The sequence below is a fragment of the Squalius cephalus genome, assembly GCF_949319135.1.
Source record: "Squalius cephalus genome assembly, chromosome: 9".
Lineage (NCBI taxonomy): Eukaryota > Metazoa > Chordata > Actinopteri > Cypriniformes > Leuciscidae > Squalius > Squalius cephalus.
Genome location: NC_137130.1, coordinates 11,738,276 through 11,761,192, shown reverse-complemented (window position 1 = coordinate 11,761,192; position 22,917 = coordinate 11,738,276). Strand labels below are relative to the sequence as shown.

At 36.9% G+C, this 22,917-nt stretch overlaps 1 protein-coding gene across 5 annotated transcripts in view; it reads left to right on the top strand.

Annotated features, from left to right (window-relative positions):
* lrp1bb (low density lipoprotein receptor-related protein 1Bb) overlaps positions 1-22,917 on the top strand; it is a 327,007-nt gene that overhangs the window by 145,859 nt on the left and 158,231 nt on the right. For all 5 annotated transcript variants that reach the window (XR_013822391.1, XM_079882312.1, XM_079882311.1 and 2 more), the window contains exons 4-7: positions 13,208-13,327; positions 14,417-14,545; positions 18,176-18,433; positions 22,064-22,226. Coding sequence is in view for 4 of the 5 variants with exons in the window: in XM_079882312.1 (XP_079738438.1) it covers positions 13,208-13,327; positions 14,417-14,545; positions 18,176-18,433; positions 22,064-22,226 (670 nt within the window). In the remaining variant the exon portion in view is untranslated. The remainder of the gene's footprint in view (positions 1-13,207; positions 13,328-14,416; positions 14,546-18,175; positions 18,434-22,063; positions 22,227-22,917) is intronic.

Genomic DNA, 22,917 nt, shown 5'->3' with positions numbered 1-22,917 from the left:
TTACAATTTAGGACTAAATAAAGCGAGTCATCGTGAAGAGGCAAAAACAACGCAAGAAGTGCTAAAAATACATAAGTTCAGGCATTGGTCAGAGTAGCATAAGCCCGATAAGGCAGGATTAAAGGAAAAGGAAAGAATTTTCTTAAAAACATTTTTTAATGAGGTTAAGTGCTCACGGAAGAGATGAGTTTTCAGCTGTCTTTTGAATGTTGTCAGGAATTCTGCATTCCGGATGAGGGTGGGGAGAGCATTCCACCAGCATGGAGCCGTGAAAGAGAATGTTCTGGAAAGTGATTTTGTGGCTTTCTGTGATGGAACCACGAGCCGTCACTCATTGACCGATCGTACACTGTAAAAAAAAAATCCCGTAAAAAAACGGTAAATCTCTGGCAGCAAAGTTTCCAGACGGGTTCCGTTAAATTACAGCAAATAACCATTTCACAAAATTACAGGCAAAAACCGTAAAAATACAGAATTGACTTTACGGTCAAAATTAATTAAATTACAGTACATTACTGTTAATAATGGCTTATTAAACCGTGGAAAAACGGATAAATTATGTCAAATTACATAAAAAGAACATTTAACTTTAAGGTTAAACTGTAAATTTAGGGTTTTATAAAGTTATTTTATAATAATGCTCTGTCTATCTACAGTAATTATCTTTTAATATATAGTTTTTCTGTGTAAAATAACTATGAATATATGTATAAAAATGTAATAAGTACATAAATTCAAATACAAAGTTTGTATATTTACTGTTTTAATTTTTGCAGATCCAGTTTCACAACTTTGACCAATCTCTAATTAAGTACTTAATAATAGCAAATTTACAGTCAATTTCTGTTAAATTAACTAAATGTACAAGTACGGAATACCCGGACATTTACAGTATTACTCATTAAACAAACACTGAACATCAAGATACGTGAATGATAGGAACATGTCAAATAGAACAAGTAAAAATATCCACATTAAAAGACAATTGCTGTATGCCTTTATACTCTAATATAACTTATTTCAAACATTTACAATTACATTTTATCCAAAGTGACTTAAAATTAAGAGAACAATAGAAGCAACAAGTGCAGTGACAAGTCCCAGTTAGTGTAGCACAGTGCACAATTTTTCTTTTTTTTATTAAAACAAAGATTTAGTATTATTGGGTCAAGTGTTTATGAAAAGATGGATCTTTAGCAGTTTCTTGAAAATGTGTTGAGTTGGGCAGGTCATTCCACCAGCAGGGAACAGTCCAGGGAAAGGTCAGTGAAAGTGATTTTGTGTCTCTTTGGGAAGATGGCACCACAAGGCGCCGTTCACTTGCAGAACACAAGCTTCTGGAGACACATAGATCTGAAGCAGTGAGTTTAGGTCTTGCTGCAGCATCTGGATCAGTTGCAGAGGTTTGACTGATGCTGGAAGGCCTGCCAGGAGAGCATTACAATAGTCCAGTCTGGATAGAACAAGAGCTTAGACAAGGAGTTGTGTGGCTCCGATTGGAAGGGTTGGATCTTTCTGATGTTGTATAAGGCAAATCAGCAGGATCACACAGCAAGGATGGATTGGCTGAAACCATAAGCAGTTCTGTCTTGGCAAGGTTGAGTTGAAGGTGAAGGTCATTCATCCAGCAAGAATTTTCCATCAGGTAGGCTGAGATAAACGTCAGATCCTCTGGCTGGAATGAAAGGTAGAGGTTTTTGTGTCATTAAGTGAAAGTCATGTTTCTAAATGACAGAGCCTAGTTACACTACCAAAAAAAAAAAAAAATGTAAATAGATGGGTGGAATCTAACACAATTGTGGTCTTACTGCACGTTCACACCGCCGCCGGCGAGAGCGGGGACGCTCTGACGTAGATTAGAATGCGTGATTTTTTTCCTCTCAGCCGGAGGTCTTCTATATTCCGATTGGTTGCCGCCGAACCGCGTCATAGCTTATTACCATAAAGTTGACTTGATTTCAACTCCTCTCACCGCTCTTGCCATCCAAGACGCGCCGCGCCGCCTTCGCTGGAGCTCGCCGCCGGCTCTCATTGAAAATAAATGGCTTCCGGCCACTTTGACGCTCTCGCCGCCGGCGGTGTGAACGCACAGTTACTGTAGCAAAACCAAACCTTGTGCAGCTCCAGTGGCCTCACAAGGATCAAATGAATATTCACATGGGAAAATATACAGTGTAAAACAAATTACATTTTCTGCCACTTTTAGTGCAATCATATGGAATCAGAAGACTCTGCCATTACAATATTTTAAATTACTTTTTCCCATACCTTGTTTGCCATGATCATTCTGCTTTCCACTTGACCTGAAATCACAAAAAAAAAAAATATATATATTTTTTTTTTAACAACTCAGTATTACATTTACACATGTCAGAATATGTTCCACTGAGACAATGCAAAACCTCAACTGACTATGATCTGGAAGCTGAGCAGAAAAGGCTAACAGTGAAGTTTTGAGCTGAGACACCTAGGGGTGTAACTTTCTGTTCATCTGGATCAATGCAATTTTCATAACCAATGGTCAAAAGTATCCTATGAAAAAGGCTACTATGATGACCCCAGGCCATCCAAAATGTAGATAAGTTAATTTCTTCATCAGAACACAAACATTCTATCAACTTTTATTTTATAAGCCTAATATATGCACATGTATGCATTCTATAGCTAACGTTACGTGTTGGCAAGCAGATGCAGCCAGAATTTGCAATTTATCATGATGTGTTCATATTCTAGTCTCATGTGCTTTCCTGTATCATCAAGTACAGTAATTTACTGAATTCGTTTTCTTAACAGTCTTGATAGCCACGTTAACCCTTACGAAAATTAACTATGGTTTAACCACACAGAAAAAAAAACAAAAAAAAAACATGGTAGGCCTATTTGTAGTATAACTGTGGTTATTAAAAATAGTAATAAAAATCCGCCAAAAACGTGGTTACTATAATTTTACTAACTTTATAATTAAAACCAAGGATATTTTTTAAGAGAAGAGTTTTCAGCTTCCAGACAGTGTTTCAAAATGTCCCGCCATTTAAGAGATTGATTTACTGACAGATACTATCGCGTATTAAAGAAGATTTTATACACAATTAAACGGACTTTGATATGTATAACAAGTCTACGAAAGCTCGTTTTAGGTCTTTTGAGATGTGGGTTCAACTGATCGTTCTTAAAACAGATGAAAAATGTAAAGACGCATGCTACATTTTCAGTGTTTTGCCCTCCAGCTCTCGCCAGTTAACTGAACATCATTTAAGAATGCTAACGTTAGCTTAAAAACTGTAAACGTAACACAAATGTAATATAAAATATCGTTCACATGTAACTTAGTATAATGAGACTCTTACCTCAGCCGGTGATCGGTTGGCATGATGTCCGCCGTGACGAACAAGGCTCACTGAAAAGGGCGTTATTTCTGAAGAATCCAAACGGACTGACTGACAACACCTCCTGCTCACGGCTGCTCTTGACGAACACGATTGCTTTGAACCACTGTTGATCTCACAATCCACTTCACGAGAGTAGACTGAATTCAAATCTCCCGCTTGCCCAAACTCGACTGATCAGCTACAGCTAACGTTAACCGTTGTGGGCGGGAGTAAACAGCGGAAATGAATTTGAATCTGCGTCATCGCGCGCGCGCACTCACACACACACACACACACACACAAAGCCCTGAATGTGAAGCAACGGAGATTTGGAAAAATATTCATAAAATATACATGAAATTATGTGAGAATAAGACAATGAAATAATGATCAAAATGAGTATAAAATAAAATGTGAAATAAAAAATAATTCAATACAGGCCTACTGTAGCCTATGTAGGGTACTGTATGTACAAATACTATTATTTAACCTTTAAAAAGCTCACATTAACCCCCACATGCTTAATAATCTGTAAGGAAAACATATTGAATAGATGCTGATTTCCGCAGTTATACATTCTTTTCTTTGTTTTCTAATTTCACAGAAAAAATCTGTAAAATATTACTTTATAATTTCTGTAAAATTACACATAACTCTGTAAAAATACAGACAAGTTCCTTTTAAAAAACGTAAAATTGCTGTAAAACCAAAATACAAGGAATTACCTGTAAATTTAACAATGGACCTTTAAATTACAGCAAATGCCTTTTATTTTACAGATATTTGCTGTATAATGACAAAACGGTAAAATTCTGTAAAAAAATACAGACAATTACCTGTAAAATTACACTTTTTTTTTACAGTGTAGGCTTCCGGTAGCGATGTAGACTCGTAGGAGCGAGTGAAAGTAGGAGGGAGCTGACCCTGTGGTAGATCTGTAAGCAAGCGTCAATGCCTTGAACTTGATGCGAGCAGTGAGTGGTAGCCAGTGCAGAGAGATGAACAGAGGAGTGACGTGGGCCCTTTTTGGCTCGTTGAAGACAAGACGAGCTGCAGCGTTCTGGATCATCTGTAGAGGTTTGGTTGCACATGATGGAAGTCCAGCCAGAAGAGCATTGCAATAATCAAGCCTAGATATGACCAGGGCCTGGACGAGAAGTTGTGTTACATGCTCAGTAAGGAAAGGCCTGATCTTCCTGATGTTGTGCAGTGCAAACCTGCATGATCGAGCTGTCTTTGAAATGTGGTCTGTGAAGGTCATCTGGTCATCAAATAATACTCCAAGATATCTGACCGACCTTGATGGGGTGATTGATGATGATTCTAGCTGGATAGTGAAGTCGTGTTGTAGAGATGGATTGGTAGGGAGGCAGAGAAGCTCAGTCTTTGCCAGGTTGAGCTGCAGGTGATGTTCCTTCATCCATGCCGAGATGTCAGCCAGACAGCTTGAGATCCGTGCAGCTACTGTGGGATTATCTGGTTGAAATGAGAGGAGGAGCTGTGTGTCATCAGCGTAGCAATGGTAAGAGAGACAATGTGCCTGTATGACATGTCCCAGTGATGTGGTGTAGATGGAGAAGAGGAGGGGTCCAAGAACTGAACCCTGAGGAACCCCTGTGGTCAGTTGATGTGCTCTGGATACCTCGCCTCTCCATGCGACCCTGAAGGACCTACCTGTGAGATAGGACTCAAACCAGTGGAGAGGAGTACCTGTGATGCCCAGTGATGAGAGGGTGGACATAAGGATCTGTTGATTCACAGTGTCGAAGGCAGCAGACAGATCCAGGAGAATGAGGACTGAAGATTTGGAAACGGCTTTTGCAATCTGTAGGGCTTCTGTGACCGACAGTAATGCAGTCTCGGTTGAATGCCCTTTCTTGAAGCCAGATGTGTTGACATCCAGCTGGTTGTTCAGAGACAAGAAGGATGTTACTTGGTTGAAAGCAACTCGTTCAAGTGTTTTCGCAATGGATGGTAGGAGAGAGACAGGTTGGTAATTATCTACAAGTGATGTGTTTAATGTTGGTTTTTTAAGCAGTGGAGTTACCCGAGCCTGCTTGAATGCAGTAGGGAAAATGCCAGTATGGAGGGATGAGTTGATGATGTGTGTGAGTGCTGGAAGAAGTGTGGGAGAGATGGCTTGTAGAAGGTGTGAGGGGATGGGGTCTAGAGGGCAGGTGGTAGGATGACTGGAGAGGATAAGTTTAGATACTTCTTCCTCGGTTAGTGGAGAGAAGGAGGAGAGAATGTTATTGGCTGTGGGAGAGGTTGGTCTGGGTTCCTGTGTGTGTGGAGCTGAGAACTGATTGCTGATAATTGTTGTTTTGTTGGTGAAGAAGTTAGCAAAATTATCGGCAGTTAAAGAGGAGGTGGGTGGAGGAGGTGGACAGAGGAGAGAGTTGAATGTCTTGAAGAGTGATCGTGTGTTAGAGGAGCTGTTGATCTTGTTGTGGAAATATGAAGATTTTGCGGCATGAACATCAACAGAAAAGGAAGAGAGGAGAGATTGATACATACTCAGGTCAGATGTGTCTTTTGATTTGCGCCATTTCCTCTCCGCTGCCCTGAGTTCGGTCCGGTGCTCACGAAGAACCTCAGATAACCAGGGATTAGAGGGAGTAGCGCTTGCAGGCCTGGAGGAGAGAGGGCAGATATTGTCTAGAGAAGAAGTTAAAATTGAGCATATGGTATCCGTTGCAGTATTCACATCCAGAGAACAGAATTGTGAGGGTGAGCGAAGAGAAGATGACACAGCAGAGGAAAGATGAGAGGGAGAAAGTGAGCGCAGGTTTCGTCTGAAAGTAACTGGTAGGGGGGTTGGTGGTGCACGGGTAGAGAGTTGTAGATTGAAAGTAATGAGGAAATGATCTGAAACATGGAGAGGTTTAACCAAAATGTTGTCTGTGGTGCAGTTGCGTGTATAAACCAGGTCCAGTTGGTTGCCTGATTTGTGAGTACCTGTGGTGATGAGCCGTTTGAGATCGAATGAGGCTAGGAGAGAGATGAAGTCTGTTGCATACGGCTTCTCTAGATAAATGTTGAAATTACCAAAGACTACAAGTGGGGTGCCGTCCTCAGGGAAAGAGGACAGCAACACATCCAGCTCCTCTACAAAGCTTCCCAGTTGACCTGGGGGGCAATATATGACTACGATATGGATCTTACTGGGAGTTGTAAGTGTAATAGCATAATATTCAAACGAGTTGTTATTGCATAGAGAAGAGAGCGTTGAGTATTTCCAATTGTTAGAAATGAGAAGACCTGTACCCCAACCCCTCCCAGACTGGCGAGGGGTGTGAGAGAAAGAGAAGTTGTTAGAGAGAGCAGCAGGGGTTGCTGAGTCTTCTGGACGAATCCAGGTCTCAGTCAAGCCCAAGATATTAAGAGTAGATTGAGATGCAAAGGCTGGAATAAAGTCAGCTTTATTGACTGCTGACTGACAATTCCATAGACCCACAGAAAGAGAGAGAGGTGTGTGTGAGGATGAGAGAATGGGACGCAGATTAGCAGTATTGCGCTGCCTTCTGTGCGTGATGAATGAGCGTTGTCGAGAGACAACAGGAATGTATTGAAAGCACATGTTGTGTAAGGTTAAAAAAGATAAAAGTGGGAAAGGAAAGGGGAGAAGAAGATAATTAAGTGCCTTACTGGTGTCCTTGCTCGGTGGAGTCGCACAGGTAGAGTCGATGGTCTTTACCCGAGTCGGTCTTCACACGAGGAGGCTGAACACGAAAGCTGAACGCTTCCGCGACAACGGGCAAACTACATAGATATAATGCTTTCAACGCTTGAGTGAGGACAGCTGTCTTGGACCAGCAATTAGCACAGCAAAAGTAAATAATCCGAAAATGGGAGAAATCGAAACTAGCTGTTGGACAGCACTACACTTAAGTGCAATAAAATTCAAACTGCAATACTTTTCAGACGCGGCTATTATTTAAAGTAGGAAGAACGCGTCTAAATAAAATACAGATTTGTGTGAAGGTAAAAATTAAAAATAAGTAGAGAATCGAAAATAGCCTTACCTTGTGCCAACTAGTAAACTGAACAACAGGAGAACTGGATATTAAGAAAAAAACACTTGCGCGCTCTTGTCGTATCCACAGACTGACCGCTTGTCCTATAAAATAGTTCAAGAATAAAAAAGTTCATGAATGCAACTGCTCAAAGTTACGTGGTATGACTGGCAAAATCAGAGCTTAAACCTTTTTCAGGACTATCAAAACACAACCGGTCCTGAAAGTTTTGTTGGTGATTTCAGTTTATCCTCACACTCTCTCTACAAATCCCCGACCTCCATCAGTCAGTCAGCCAACCTGATGTCAATAACCCAAACATTCACAATTACAAACAGAGAGCATTTCTGATTGGCTGAAATGCATCTGCCTCTCTCTCAACAATTTGATGTTGTTTACAGAGCACAGGACTTTCACAGCAACAGGGGTTATTTCTCAGAACACCTATTTCAGTGAGATGTAAGGTAGTAGGGACATTGAATGCTTGCTATTTGAAAAAGTGTTATGTTGTATGCTAACATTTGCAATGAATGCCTTTGATTAACCATTGAAAAGAAAAACTGTTAAATAGCAATTACGTACAGTATTTAGCCACAGGTAAACATTCAGTTAATTTCTGACAAGATTTAGTGCAATTACTGATCACTTCCCTTGATGCTGAGAAAACTTCCTCGCTTTTGGTTGATGGAATATTACAGCTTTCTTTATGAAAATGGTATTTTTCTTCTTACTTTTTGCACCCTAATTGATTGATGCTCTTGATTCAACGTGTATTTTGCATTTGCTATTACAAAAGCAGCTTCATCTAAGTGTGTCACGGGAGTTGCTGCTAAGACATGTCATGAAGCAATGAATCCATAAAAATCTGCTTCAGCATGCCAGCTATAGTCTCAGCCTCAGATGCCGTTCTCACAGACCATCTGCAGTTTGTTCACTGACCGCCTGATTCATATTGCACACATAACTGAAAAGCACTTTAGCTATTTTATTTTATTTATTTTTATAATTCATTTCATTTCATTTCACTTTCAATTTCAGTTTTATTTGACTTTTATTAAACATTTCTTTTCATTTTGTTTTATTATTATTATTATTATTATTATTATTATATTTTATTTAGGAAATATTTAAATTTTTTATTTTTATTTTTATTTTATAATACAATCAAGATCCAGAAATGTCAGTGAATGTTATTTGTATAACTATTATTCTATTCTATTCTATTCTATTCTATTCTATTCTATTCTATTCTATTATTATATTTAAGAAAAATATTTATAAAAACATTTTATTTATAAAAAAATCAAGAGTCAGAAGTGTCAATTGATGTTCATTTTATTAGGGATGTCCCGATACCACTTTTTCACTTCCGATACCGATACCGATGCCGCAGCTTTGGCTATTTGCCGATACCGATATCAATCCGATATTTTTATTTTATTCTTGAACTAATACTACTAATAATAAAATATATGGAAGCACTTTGCTCAATTAGCCACATAAAAACATCTCACTCAAATGGAGAACAAATACTTCTCCAGTATATAGTCCACAACAACAGCTGATAATGAAAGACTGCCAGCCTTTATTCAAAAGACCTTGAGATATGTTTGGTAACCTGAATGAATTTAAAATTAATTTGCTATATTTCAGATAAATATATTTGTTTCCTTAAAATTTTAATTAACTTTAACTTTATTCTCATCTGAATTATAAATAATTTATTTCTGTATAAAATAATACTACTTTTAAAAACACATTTGATTTTCTTTTTTATTCAATGTAGAATGTGTAACTTAAAAATAAACAGATTAGTGCTCTGTTTTAGGACAAGAAATGAAAACCTGTTGTCTATGCTAAAACAATGATGAATGTCCAAAAGATGAGATCATTTTTGCTTTTAAACAGCGTGTATGTGTGTGTGTGTGTGTGTGTGTGTGTGTGTGTGTGTGTGTGTGTGCGCGTGTGTGATTTTGGTTGGGTGACAGTTACAGTTTGACAAAAGCACAATGTTGTGTTTTACACAAATATAAGTAGGCTATACACTTTTTGCAGTTTTAATGATGTCCTGTATGAAAATGACGGAGTATGTTTTTATGTTTCCACTGTTCGATTGCGCCCGTGCCTCTCTCTCTCTGACACATACACACACTCCAGCATTGCAATCTTGACATCGCAGCCTGGTCATTTTGCTGCGTTCACACTAAACGCGAAGCGTCAAATTTGCGTCTATCGCGTCTAGTTCGATGCTTGAACAGTTTGAATCCATTCGCGCGTCCAAAGCGAATAGGACGCGCCGCGCGCGTATAATGATAAAGTGAGCGTTTGAAGCGATATAGACGCTCGTTCAGAGCTAAGGCGGGCTACAGATTAGGTGTCCCTAAAGAACCCGCATATGCGCGTATCTAACAGTAACGTTAGTTCCGTATTACATTAATTAATGTGCACGTGAGATTTATTTATTTTTATACCGTGTCTCTGTGTAAATCCATGCACCGAACGTACGTTCAGTACGAATTCGTACCGTTCCACCCCTAATGGGTATCGGATCATAGGTATCGGATAATTTTTTTTCTCCCCTCCGATATCCGATCTAGCGTTTTGGGCCAGTATCGGCACGATACCGATGCCGTGGATCGGATCGGGACATCCCTACATTTTATTATTATTATAATTATTATTTATATTTTATTTAAGAAAAACATGCTTTATTTTTATTTTATAATAAAATCAAGATCCAGGAATGTCAATGAATGAACTATTATATTATATTATATTATATTATATTATATTATATTATACTATATTATATTATATTATATTATATTACATTATATTATATTATATTATATTAATGATATTATATTTAAGAAAAAAATCATTTTTATTTTATAAGAGTCAGAAGTGTCAAATTATGTTAATTTTATCATTATTATTATTATTTTATTTAAGAAAAAATATTTAATTTTTATTTTATAATAAAATCAGGAGTGTCAATGGATGCTAATTTTATAACTATATTATTATTATTATTATTATTATTAGTAGTAGTAGTAGTAGTAGTAGTAGTAGTAGTATCTTAAAACAATAAAATAGGTTGCACAGAAATGTACAGAAATTATTTTGATTTGAAATTATGAAGAATATATTTCAGATACATGTCTTAATTCTATAAATTAGTGCTCAGTTAATGGCAGTAATCAGACATGAGATGTAAGAAATCAAAGAACAGATTTGCATTCATTCCTTTGACAGTAATGAATGTTTAGTTGTCACATGTCTTGAATAGCTGAAGAAAAGCTTCTTTTTTTTTGAGCTCATCATTTTAGATTCAAATAGTGTCTTATTCACACATTTTTTGTGAGGCTGGTAAATCGGTTGTCTTTGTACTAATTATAATTGTGCAGTTGAATCCACACCCACAAACGTCTGAAAAGTGCAGTGAACAATAGCTGGTTGGGTCTGTTGCCTTTCTCAGGAACTGCCACATGATTTAATATGTGACAGCCAGACAGAGGGATTCAGAGATGTGCTGATGTGGCCTTTGTTGCTTGCACTGTATGAAAATAATTTTAGGTTGTTGCACTAGTATTCCACTGAGACCTTACAGAGAGAATGACAGGCGGCACAGCAAGAATCATGTTATGTTCATTTTGTCAGATATTCCACACACAAAATACAATATGTTTTTGCTGTTTGCCTTACAACATGCGTTGTGTCTATTAGAGCTCAGATCAGTGAAACTGCACACTGAAAAAAAAAGTACACTTAAGTGATTTTGTGTCTCTATTTTCATTCCAAAGTATAGAAATCATGTTTTGTGATCTGTTTCCATCCACCTACTTTTATGCCCATTTTGGGATATTGTATTAAAAAATGCTGGATAGAAACAATATGCGCATAAAAAAACATATGCGCTCAATTGAAGCGGACACATTTTTATCCAATAAGAAGTGCGCATACACACTACGACTGGAAACACATTTACTGATTAAATCCCTTGATGCACAACAAACAAACTCACGTGACTTTGCCTCGTGACAAGTGATTCGAGTGACTTTGAATGTGATTGGATAATTGGATTAATTGCATAGCATCTCAAATGTTGGTCAAACACCAGGCACCCGAACGCAAAATGACAGCGTTTGTTGCGTGTCATCTGTGCGCTCTGAGACGCAAGTCATTTACTGTATGATGTAGGGAAAAAGAACCACAGCGGCTTCTCCAACAATTTCCCAGGAAGTGACGATTTTGTTCTCTTGAACATGGGATGGAAAGGCTGGTTTGTTCGCAAATGTTTTATGCTATATTATTTTTATTTTTTTTGTGCATAAGTTAAATGTGCAACTTTGGATGGAAACATATAGTGACATTTTTTAAACATGACTATATGCTCTGTTGTAGATTTTCTTTACAATTCTGTATTTTATTCATCTTCTGAAGACAGTACCTTGACTCTCAGAGATGCAATAATTGCAAATATTTAAGGCAATTAAATAATACAAAATGTTTATACAAAATGTCCATGTTTCGTGATAAAAATGGCAACATTTTAAAAATAAAACTTCACAAAAAGATTGTTTCTAAAGATTGCAAAAATGTGCGGGAAAATGTGCGAAAACTAAATTTGAACAATATAGGCCATGCAGTAAATCATAGATAAACTACAGTACTTCTAATGATTTTTTTCTTAATTGTCTAATGAAACTTTATAAGAGGGGCCATTCTGTTCAGCCTTCAAGATTACAGGGAAGGCTTTATAAAGTGTGCAAATGCATTGCCGCTCTGTAAATATGCATTTTCAGATACTTCACAGGGGGTCATGGAGGTGTAGGAATATTTAAGGGTCATGCAAGATGAACATATCCAAATCTCATTCTCCTAGCTTCTTGTGAAGGCTTCTGGAGAAGGCATCTATAAAATGTTGCAAGCTTATAAACCTTTTTTATTGCAAAACTTGTGAAATTCACCCTAAAACACAGTATGCAAAAATATCATTATCATTTAAGGAGGGGGGCAAAAAAATCAATATCAGTGCTTGGGTCTTTAAGGGTTAGGCTGCATGTGTCATTGCTTTGCATTTGTTTTTGGTACTCATTGCAATTGGACAAAAAAAGGACCATTTGTTTTTTGTTTTTTTCATCCGCAAGAGATATAGTTTATTAGGATCATGAACTTTTCTGCATGTGGTATTATCCAGCCAAAACATTATGCAATTTCTGTGTCTATTCCTCAATAGTATTTTGCTAATAGTAACGGCAGATTCCTATTTGATTTTCAATTCAATACAAGAAAAAGGCTCTGGATACCAATCAGAATGTTTTTAATGAAGGATGCCAAACAACCAGGACACTAGCAGCCACTTCCATTTTAAGCTAGCAAAATATAAACAATTTGTTGTTCAGTGAATGTCCACTGTGGAAACTATTAACGAAAAACGTAATAGCCAGGTTGTGCACAACCCTTTTGTGACAGGTTGATTGAATTCTGAGGACCGAAGACCATGAAGAATTGTTAAAAGCTTCTGCAGGTCTCCACACAAAACCTTTTTCTTTCCTCATAGAATTTTCAACAGAAAGGTTAGGTATTTCTTCTAATTCCATCTCTCTTTCTCTGTGTGGAGCACCTCTCTGATTCCACCCGCACGGAGTGCTATTGATCCCCGCCTCTGGCTCACAACTGTCAGTACGCGCTGGCACATCCTTGTGCTGATGGCAAGGAAGGGCTTTTAGAGGGAGTGAAATCAAAAAGCAATTTACATGTTTTTCCCTCACTCTGAAACTCTTCCGCTCTCTCTCTCTCTCTCTCTCTCTCCTCCCACAGAACTCCTGTCAGCCTGTCACGAGTTGCATTGCCGTTACGGATGCATCATGACCAGAAACGGCACATTCTGCTTCTGTGCGGATGGATTTGAGGTGGGAGAGGATGGGCGTAGCTGCAGAGGTAGGCTCTCTCAGGGTCATGGCAGACATCTCAGACGAATGATCAGCTTTGGGCAATGAGGGGGGAGAGGGGTGGCCGTCCATCCCCAGGGTGTCTTTTCACACCTCCGTCCTGCTTTATTTGACACGTGGCATTGACTCCAGAGAGGTCAGAGTGAATTCTCGGCCTGGTTTGGCCTAAATGAGACCCTCTGAGTATAATACAGAGGCTGGTTGTTGTATACGATGGTGAAGTATAGATCAACCATAGCCACTTTATAACTAATCGTCTCAGTAGTCGAAAACAGGCTCAAACAGGAAATTGTTAACGGGGATAGATGTTTTCTTTACAGTGATGCATGGTTCCATTCCATGAAAACAGAAATATATGAGGTCTTTTGACTTTTTAAGCATTAAAAGTCCAAAAAAAAAAAGAAAGGGAAAAAAAGCACAAATATTTAATTTTCTGTTGTCAGAACACTAGGTATGTTTGATAAACTATAGCTAACATAAATCAACATCTAACATAAAATTATCCAATCATGACTATCATCAAAAAATCTATCTATCTATCTATCTATCTATCTATCTATCTATCTATCTATCTATCTATCTATCTATCTATCTATCTATCTAGCTAGCTAGCTAGCTAGCTAGCTATCTAGCTATCTATCTATCTATCTAGCTAGCTAGCTAGCTAGCTATCTAGCTATCTAGCTATCTGATAGACTGTTTATCAGTCTATCTAAAATTTTAAGTCTAATAGAAAATGAAACATTTTCTGAAAGTTAAACTCTGACTTTGACTCACCGTTTGTTGAAGGAAGATAAAAAAAAAAAAAAACTTTATTTTTACACATTTGTACCCTGTTCGTAAAAGGTTCCTCCGGACGTTCAACCAAGACAAATCAGTTAATCACCATTGGAACATTACACTCCACTACAGTTTTAACAGGCAAAGCTCTGGAGACTGGTGCAAAGCAGGACTTGCCCGGAGATACTAGGTGGCATAGGGAAAAGCCACCGTGAGGCCACATTAAGTGGATTTTATGTATTTGGGTCATGTTTGAGCACACCTAATTTGTCATAAATGACTCTTCCTCTGTGTACAGATCATGATGAATGCGCCATGTACGGGACATGCAGCCAGACCTGCATGAACACCTATGGGTCATATCGCTGCAGCTGTACAGATGGGTACAGCCTACAGTCAAACAGACGCTCCTGCATAGCCAAACACGGTACGAGCATGATGAATTAATGACCAGGGATCTGCATAAGCTGCCCGATATGTTGTCACGTCCTGATATTGTTCTTTCACAAGAGTGCACCGAGTTGAAACAAGGTGGATTATTACTCTGTGTGATATGAATGAAATTAACTTGCAGCAGCACAGCTCTGCTTCAAGCCATCGTTGGAGCTGGCAATTTTCTGACCTTGAAAAAATGATCTAATGTGTGCTTCAGAAATATGCAATGATGATTAGATTGCATGTATCTGAAATAACTTAAAGCGGTTCTGCTCAGTGATCGCCATGCAAATAGGAGAGTTGTCACACAGGGAAATTGTCACAAGGGCTATTATAAATTATATAATATAAATAATATAAAATATATATATAAAACCTATAAGATTTTGAGTCAACAATCAAATTACACAAGCAGGGGTTGTGTATGTTAATTTGAAAACCTGGTTCGTAAACCCTTTTCAGCTAATCTAAAAAAATAGAAATTTATCCAATTATCCCCCAAATTTATCCAAACAACAATTAAGTTATATCAGACAGTCTGTTTAATGGCATTGTGACAACATGCCCCTCTACTAACACTTGTTTAAATATCTTCAAGTTATTAATATTTATTTATTAAAATAAAAAAATAAAATGCATATTATTATTTTTATTTCAGTACAGAAATTCTCAGTCCTCACCAAGCCATTTATTTAATTAGATTGTTAAAGACAGGTTTGCCTTTTCCAAGTAAGATTATTTATATATAAAAAAAAGCTTTCAAGAATCACGCATGAATCCAGACTAAACCATACAGTTCAGCCTCTCATTCACATAAGAAATTGAGGCAGTTTGTTTTGGACATCCCGCTACAGTCCTTATATCAGTGTTGCTGTGCCAAGGGACAGAAATAATGGTGCTATGGGTGGAAGATAAGCCAGACTTTGAGGATTAAGCGGAGGCTGAGTTTTATGAAGAGCAGGGCCTGAAGGACAGCTATTCTCTGTCTTTATCAGTTCATGCCAATGATTACTTGCTTAATGGCACCTGCCTGTTGAGCGTCTCCATACCAGCCACAAATCCAATCAAGTTTATCATTAAATCGGCTGCTTTTGTAATAAGGGTTTTTTTTATAGGCAAAACACTCACTACAATTCTAAATGGATTCTAATCCCTTTTATAGATTGGTCATTTGTTTGGGTTCAGGTAATTGTAGTCGTTTTAATAAAAAGCGTGATTCAACTCCAAATGTTCAATAGCTAGTTTTTTTTTTTCTTTTTTCTACAGCTCTGAGAATTATTATAAAATAAGGAGAAAATGTGCTGCATATGTTTGAATCTCACTGACTTAAAAGTGTTAGTAATAGGAATCTATATAGATTACAGTGGACACGTGGATCGAGGGTGAATCATCAATAAGGCATCACTTTTATTTCTCTCCACCTGTGAACACTGTTTTTCAGGTTTACTGACGTTGGATTGGCTGCTGTATGGCATTAACAAAACATGTACAATTTCTTATAGTGCATTTAAGCATCGTATTTGTGTACAAACTTCTGATTCATATTTTTAAAAAGTTGATTTACATACATTTTGAACAATAAAGATTGTGAAAATATCAGCTGAATGTTGTTATAACGATCTGAGACTATCTTGGAAAATTTTCTAGCTTTCCGGACCCATTGTGTTATTTGCAGTCTTATTCATTTTGGTGCTGTAAACTCACCCCTGCATAAATTAATTATGTTGATTACACGTTACAGCATGTGCTAGGTGTGAGGGCCTCAAAGGATGCCTCGTGCAAAGCATTTTGTGACTTAAAAAGATGATGCGTCCTTGTATTGGTGCAGTGCACTGCGACCGGTTTGCACATGTGTTTTAAATTAAATGGAGATTACTGTACGCTCGGTGGGAAATAGCTAGCAGGCAGCTGCGCACCTTTCTGCTGGATGCAGAATCTGTCCCACGTTTAATCAATGTGACTGCTTTCCTATGAGGAATAAACTGAATATCATTACCCATAAACTTAACTGAACTCACTGCTCACCCACATTAATATTAATTTAGCAGAAAGAGGTTGTTGCACTTGGGATAACTATGAGGTTTCCATTAGATGTGAGTAAAAGCTCATATATATTTCAATGCATTTACTTTCCCCGGCTGTCTGACAGGTGCCAACGGAGGATGACTTAGCCATTTGAAAGGTGAATGTTTAATAGGACTCTTAAAAAATGAATACACTGCAAAAGAATAATGATATATATGCAGGGCAAAAACACACTGTGTGATTTAGCCTATAGAATGTAGTTATACTGCCCCTAAAGTTCAAGACATCAGGACAAAAATGCCCTTGTATGAGTTTTTGTCTCATATTTATATCATATGATTATACAGTAGTTAAACATATCACACAAGTGCTATTTTGAGCGAATCAATCGGGTGAACTAATGATTCAATGGTCCATTCATACAGAGCTTGTTCGACTTGAACCGGCGCTGCACAGACCGATCGGTTTATGACATCAAATTACCGCAAGAGAGATTCAAAAGCAAACGAGCCTGTATGCTCTCTAATCGCTCTCGTGGTACTTTGATGTCATTCACCGATCAATCTGTGCAGCGCCGGTTCAAGTCGAACAAGCCTATTTACTTCATTCCTGAATGAATCAGCATTTTGAACGAATCAATCAGTTAAACCAATGATTCAGTGGCCCACTCATAAAGAGAGACATTTACTTCATTCCTGTTGATCCTTAATGAGTCAGCCATTTAAAGGGGTGGTTGATTACAATTTCACTTTTCTAACTTTAGTTAGTGTGTAATGTTGCTGTTTGAGCATAAACAACATCTGCAAAATTACAACGCTCAAAGTTCAAAGCAAAGGAAGTATAAATTCATCAACTAACCATTCAGAATCGTCCTGTTGTATTCTAAATGTTGAATGTCTTCTTGAGTCTCTCCATCATTGTCCGACTCCAGTTTAAACATAAAAGGCAGAACAGTTTCTGATATTTTAGTGCGTGTCTGCGTGAGGTAATCGCAGCTGCTAACACACACTTACACAACATGAGCTCTTGAAGCTCCACCCTCTGTGCCGAGAGCAGCAAATATATTTAAATATATCTAAATACCAATTCAGATGCTTCTGAAAAAAAAAAAAAAAAAAACTTGGTCGTTGTAGACAAAAAGTTTTTGAATAATAAATTCTATGTTAAATCAAATAAAATATGTCTCTCTAAAGTTACTTTTAGTAATGTCTATTTGATTTTTTTTTTTTTTTCTCTGGTGAATTTGATGTGTGATTAAATTGCAATTAATTTAACTTGACAGCCCTAATATTATATATATATATATATATATATATATATATATATATATATATACACTCACAGACTCATATACAGTGTGAATATAATACTCACTTTCACTTTTCGAAATACTACATTGCAAAACTGAATAAGAACAGAAATGTCTAATTGACTGCTGCGTTTTAAAAATGGGTTTCTTTCCTAATAGACATGCTTCTCAATTACCTGTGCCCTCCGTAGAAGCCTTTATTATCCTATCCCATTGAAAGCATGGAATGCCCAGGAAATGTCTCGCCTCAAGCTGTCTTGTCACTATTTTTCTATCCATCTATTCCAGAGCCCGGCGAAAACCCTGCAGCGCTGCTGATTGGAGGCTCGGATAATATTATAATCACAGCCCTAAATGGGTCTCGTCTGCAAACCCTCAAACAACTGGACTCAAATGGGACTCATGGCTTGGATTTCAACCACAAAGAAGGATCAGTATGCTGGGTCACATCTTCAGAGTCCTCCGGACAACTCCGTTGTGCCAGGATGAGGAAAGCAAGTGGCTTCACTAAAGAACAGGAAGTAAAGACGATCCAGAATCTCCACGGTATGGTTCAAAATCTCACGGTATGATTGTATGTTATACACTCCGGCTACATTGAGGTTATGGTGCAACAAAATGACCAAATTTATGGCTGTGTGCAATTCAAAATTTATTTTGCCTTTTAAATTCCAGTTCAATATAGACAGGATGCAGAATTTGATTTCCAATTTAATGACAATTGAATAAAGTGTAATGAAATTCAAAGAAATGTAGTTTAAGATAAGGCATTTTATTTTTCAGAATTACTCATAAATATGTTAACAGACACACAACATACAGTATGGGGTGTTTCCAGAAAATATAAACCGTATTAATACCGTAATCATTATTTAAAAATTCTACCTATAGAAACATGATTTAATTTGAAAGCTATGCATTTCATTATATTTAATACATTCACTTCAATTTTAGGAACCATGGAAGAACAATATTTTCTAGAATGCTCTAATTTATCCAAAAAAAATGTGAAAAAAAAAAATTAAGGAATGTTTTGACAGTATTAAACTTATTTTGGATAAATATGTCTTATGACGTTAAAATGTATTTATTAATTACATATATTTGTCAATTGAATTTAGCAAATGTCTAATTATTAAAATTCATGACCTGCAATGGAGCTAATTCTGAATTTTACTCAATCCTGGTACAGTGAGTTTTATGTCAAGTATTAATGTGAAGTAAGAAATATATAAGTTGTACAAAAATTGTCCTTTTCTCATGAGACCTAATGTTCTCATTCTGAACAAAACTTTTAGTGTAAAACTGAGTTCTGCTTGACTGACTGCATAGTGCTTAAATGCAAGATGTATGGATGCTAACAGAGCTTATCTGCACATTTGGCTAGTACATTCTACACAATGTATCCATTAAGATTCATTAAATGGAAAATGATTTATTACTCATTTAATTATTAGTCTGTTAGTTTTTGGTCTTGAATCAGAAAATAAGAACATGTTCCCATTTTGGGATATTGATCCAAATAATAGCCTCTGTCTAAACTAAGACTTCATTTCTACATGACCTGAAATGAGCAAAGCATTTCTGTTATAGCAAATGTCAAGTCTAGTGCAGTGCATTAAAAGCCTCTAATGGACCTCAAGTTTATGATCTTGAAAAGAATAAACAACTTGTACTAATATGACTTACTTTATGGGGCACTTTTGTTTTGTTCAATGTTCATAGACCATTTGGGAGCAGACGTTCACGTAGTACGTCATCTTTCTCAGAATCAACATCTTTGTTGATCCTGGAAAAACTTTCCAACCAACCAATCAGATTTGAGGGACACGTTTACAGTTTATGTCAAGTTTAGGCTTACAACCATGGTTAGGTGCTTCTACATCAGTGTTATTCACCTATCATTTCCCTCTGGTTTTAGGGATAACTTATGGGTATGGTTAGATTTAGGGGGGATAGAGGAATAGAGTTAGGACAAAATTTTCAGCCAGGAATGTTGTTCCAGGATCAACAAAATATGTTGATCCAGGAACATGTCTTGACAAAATCACAGTGGCCCAGATGTCACAGTTACGTTCCTGCAGCTGCGCACACATTCTGGTGGCAGAAAAACAGTGGTAACAAGTGGAGGAAAATGAATGGACTGATGAAACCTGCGACAATTACACTACTATTAAAGCGTTAATTTGATGTAAACAATAAATCTACATAATATTCACATATGCAGTCCATAGGGGGCATAATGTATTACAGCATGAAATAATATTTAAACTAGTGCTGGGCAACGATTAATCGTGATTAATCGCATCCAAAATAAAAGTTAGTGTTTACATAATATATGTGTGTGTATTGTGTATAATTGTATGCATGCATATTTTTAAGAAATATTTTTTATATATATATATATATATATATATATATATATATATATATATATATATATATATATATATATATATATATATATATATATATATATATAATATTGATATTTATATATAATGTAAATTAAGTATAATATACAGTATATACATGCAAATATTCCTAAATATATACATGCATATGTGTGTATTTATACAAAATAATTATACATGACACTCACACATATATTATGTAAACACAAACTTTTATTTTGGATGTGATTAATTGTGATTAATCATTGCCCAGCACTAATTTAAACCTATAACATTTTACATAGATAACATTTAAACCTTTTTATTTCACAATTCTTACTTTTTTCCTCACAATTGCGAATCTCCCAATTCTGACTTTATACCTCGCAATTCTGAGGAAAAAAAATACAGAATATCAAGTTTGTCTTGCAAGTCTGATTTTTCTTCTCATGATTGTGAAATATACATTCGAAATTGTGAGAAAAAAGTAATCATTTTTATAACTTGAAATGACCTTTTTACTCTTATTCCGTGGCTTCCATAGACCTCTGCAAAACATTGCAGTGTCATTTTATGCCACCAGGTAGGCTCCACCCACAAAACACATCATCACTGTTTGCAAACATCCTAATGGTCTATGGCAGGCATATTTAATAATAATAAAAAAAATGCTAGTTAATGTGTTTAATTTTAATAAGAAAATCTTTCTTATCTTTTATTTTAGTGAGAAAATCTTTTCAATGAAAATCTCAAATGAAGATCGTGGAACTCCAGCTTACTTATCTGTGTTTTCAGATCATCCGCGCTTCTTCAGAAGTGTAGAAAGTGCGCGCGCGCGTATGGTTGCCAGATATTGAAAAGACTGGGTAGAAAACGTGCTCTTTTAACAGAAAAGCTCTGACTGGGGTTTAAATGATTGAAATCTGGCAACCGTAAGCATGAACGCTCTAATGTATTGTCTTCTCCTTTATTCGAGAAAAATATATTTTTTTAAACACATTTTAGTCTCGTCTTTGTTATCGTTTAATGACGTGGGTGTCGTCTCTCATCGCCTTGTCTTGGTCAGGGGAAAAAAGGTCATCAACGTACATTTTTTCGTTAATGAAATTAACACTGGTGACAATCAAATATTTTATTTTTTATTTTTTTGACAGAATTTGAGACCCCCTTCAAATTTTGCTTTTGAGGCTTTCAGGGGGTCTCATGGGTTAATCGGGGGAGCTCCCCCTGTATTTCGCATGGAGAGATAGTAGAGAGTGATCCACTGCAAAGGATCCAGTAGTTTTCAGGATCTCAAAAACAGGCAGCTGAAGAGGAGAAGAGGGCAAGGCTGAGACATACTGCTAAACAGAGAAAACAGGCCCTTGAGATTCTGGTTCAGGCGAAAAAGAAAAAATAATCTCATGCTGTGTGTTTTGTGTAAATACTTGCCTCCACACATTAAAATGGCCCCCATATGTTTTATGTGTTATTATATTTTCTATTTATTCTTTGTGCAGCACTTTGGTAACCTTGTTTTTTAAAATGTGCTATATATAAAGTTGATTGGATTGGATTTTTTGCTGCCGTATCCTTCTCACCTTTTTTTTTACTCCTGACCAGTTTTCATGCCTGCTATTTGCTTTCATGAATAAAGTTTTTGATGAATATGAATAATTAGCAATTCATGCCAAAAGTTGATAAGTCAACTTTTTATAAGTCAAGATTAATGATAAGTCACATTTATATATTAGCCTGCTTTGTTTAAATTGACACAAAATTGACACATTTTCCTTTTTTCCAGACGTTGATCATTTAGCCTTTGACTGGCTCACAGGGAACCTTTACTTTGTGGATCAAGCAAGCGACAGGATATTTGTTTGCAACCAGTATGGAGATACCTGTGTCACAGTCATAGACCTCGACCTGTTGAACCCTAAAGCAATCGCTCTGGATCCTCTAATGGGGTGAGTTGAAAATGCATGAAGCAAGATTTGATCTTTGACAAGGCTTTTGATGATCTAAATCTTCTGGCATACATCACAATATTTTAGGAAATCATTTCCCTGAATGTTTCTTGGTTGCACTGTTCCCAGAGCTAAATATTTATTCTTCTTTTTGACAATGATTGTGCTACGACTCCCGCAGTCAGGAGTGTCATCATTATTCCATGATTTATCCAGCATCCCACAGTCTCGAACACCCTTGCATAATTCTGATTTACACGAGTTTTGCTTTGCTTTGACACCACAAAGCCACGTTTGAAACAAGGGGTGGCAGATCCCTCAGCATGGTGATTGTGGAAATGTTTCAGGAGAAATGAGTTAAGGAACACAAAGAGTCCTCAAAGGAGAGAAGGGCAGCATGATTATTCTAGTTATTAGCTGCTAAAAGGAGCGCTGTGGTAATATTCCCGGCAAGCTTAGAATAGGAATTCAGGAGAGAGTTTGTCCCATTTATTCATGAGAGTGCAAGGACAGGCAGAGCATTCTGTTCCAGGTTTTTTAATGAGACTCCTTGTGCCCAGTGAACCTAAATTGTAGCGCCTGTGTTCAGTAAGACTGAAGACTGCAAGGAGAGCCCAGGCCATCAATTTCACTTTCATTCTTCGGTGTGTGGTTGTCATCCTTTTGTTTTCATGCTGTGACTCTGACAAAA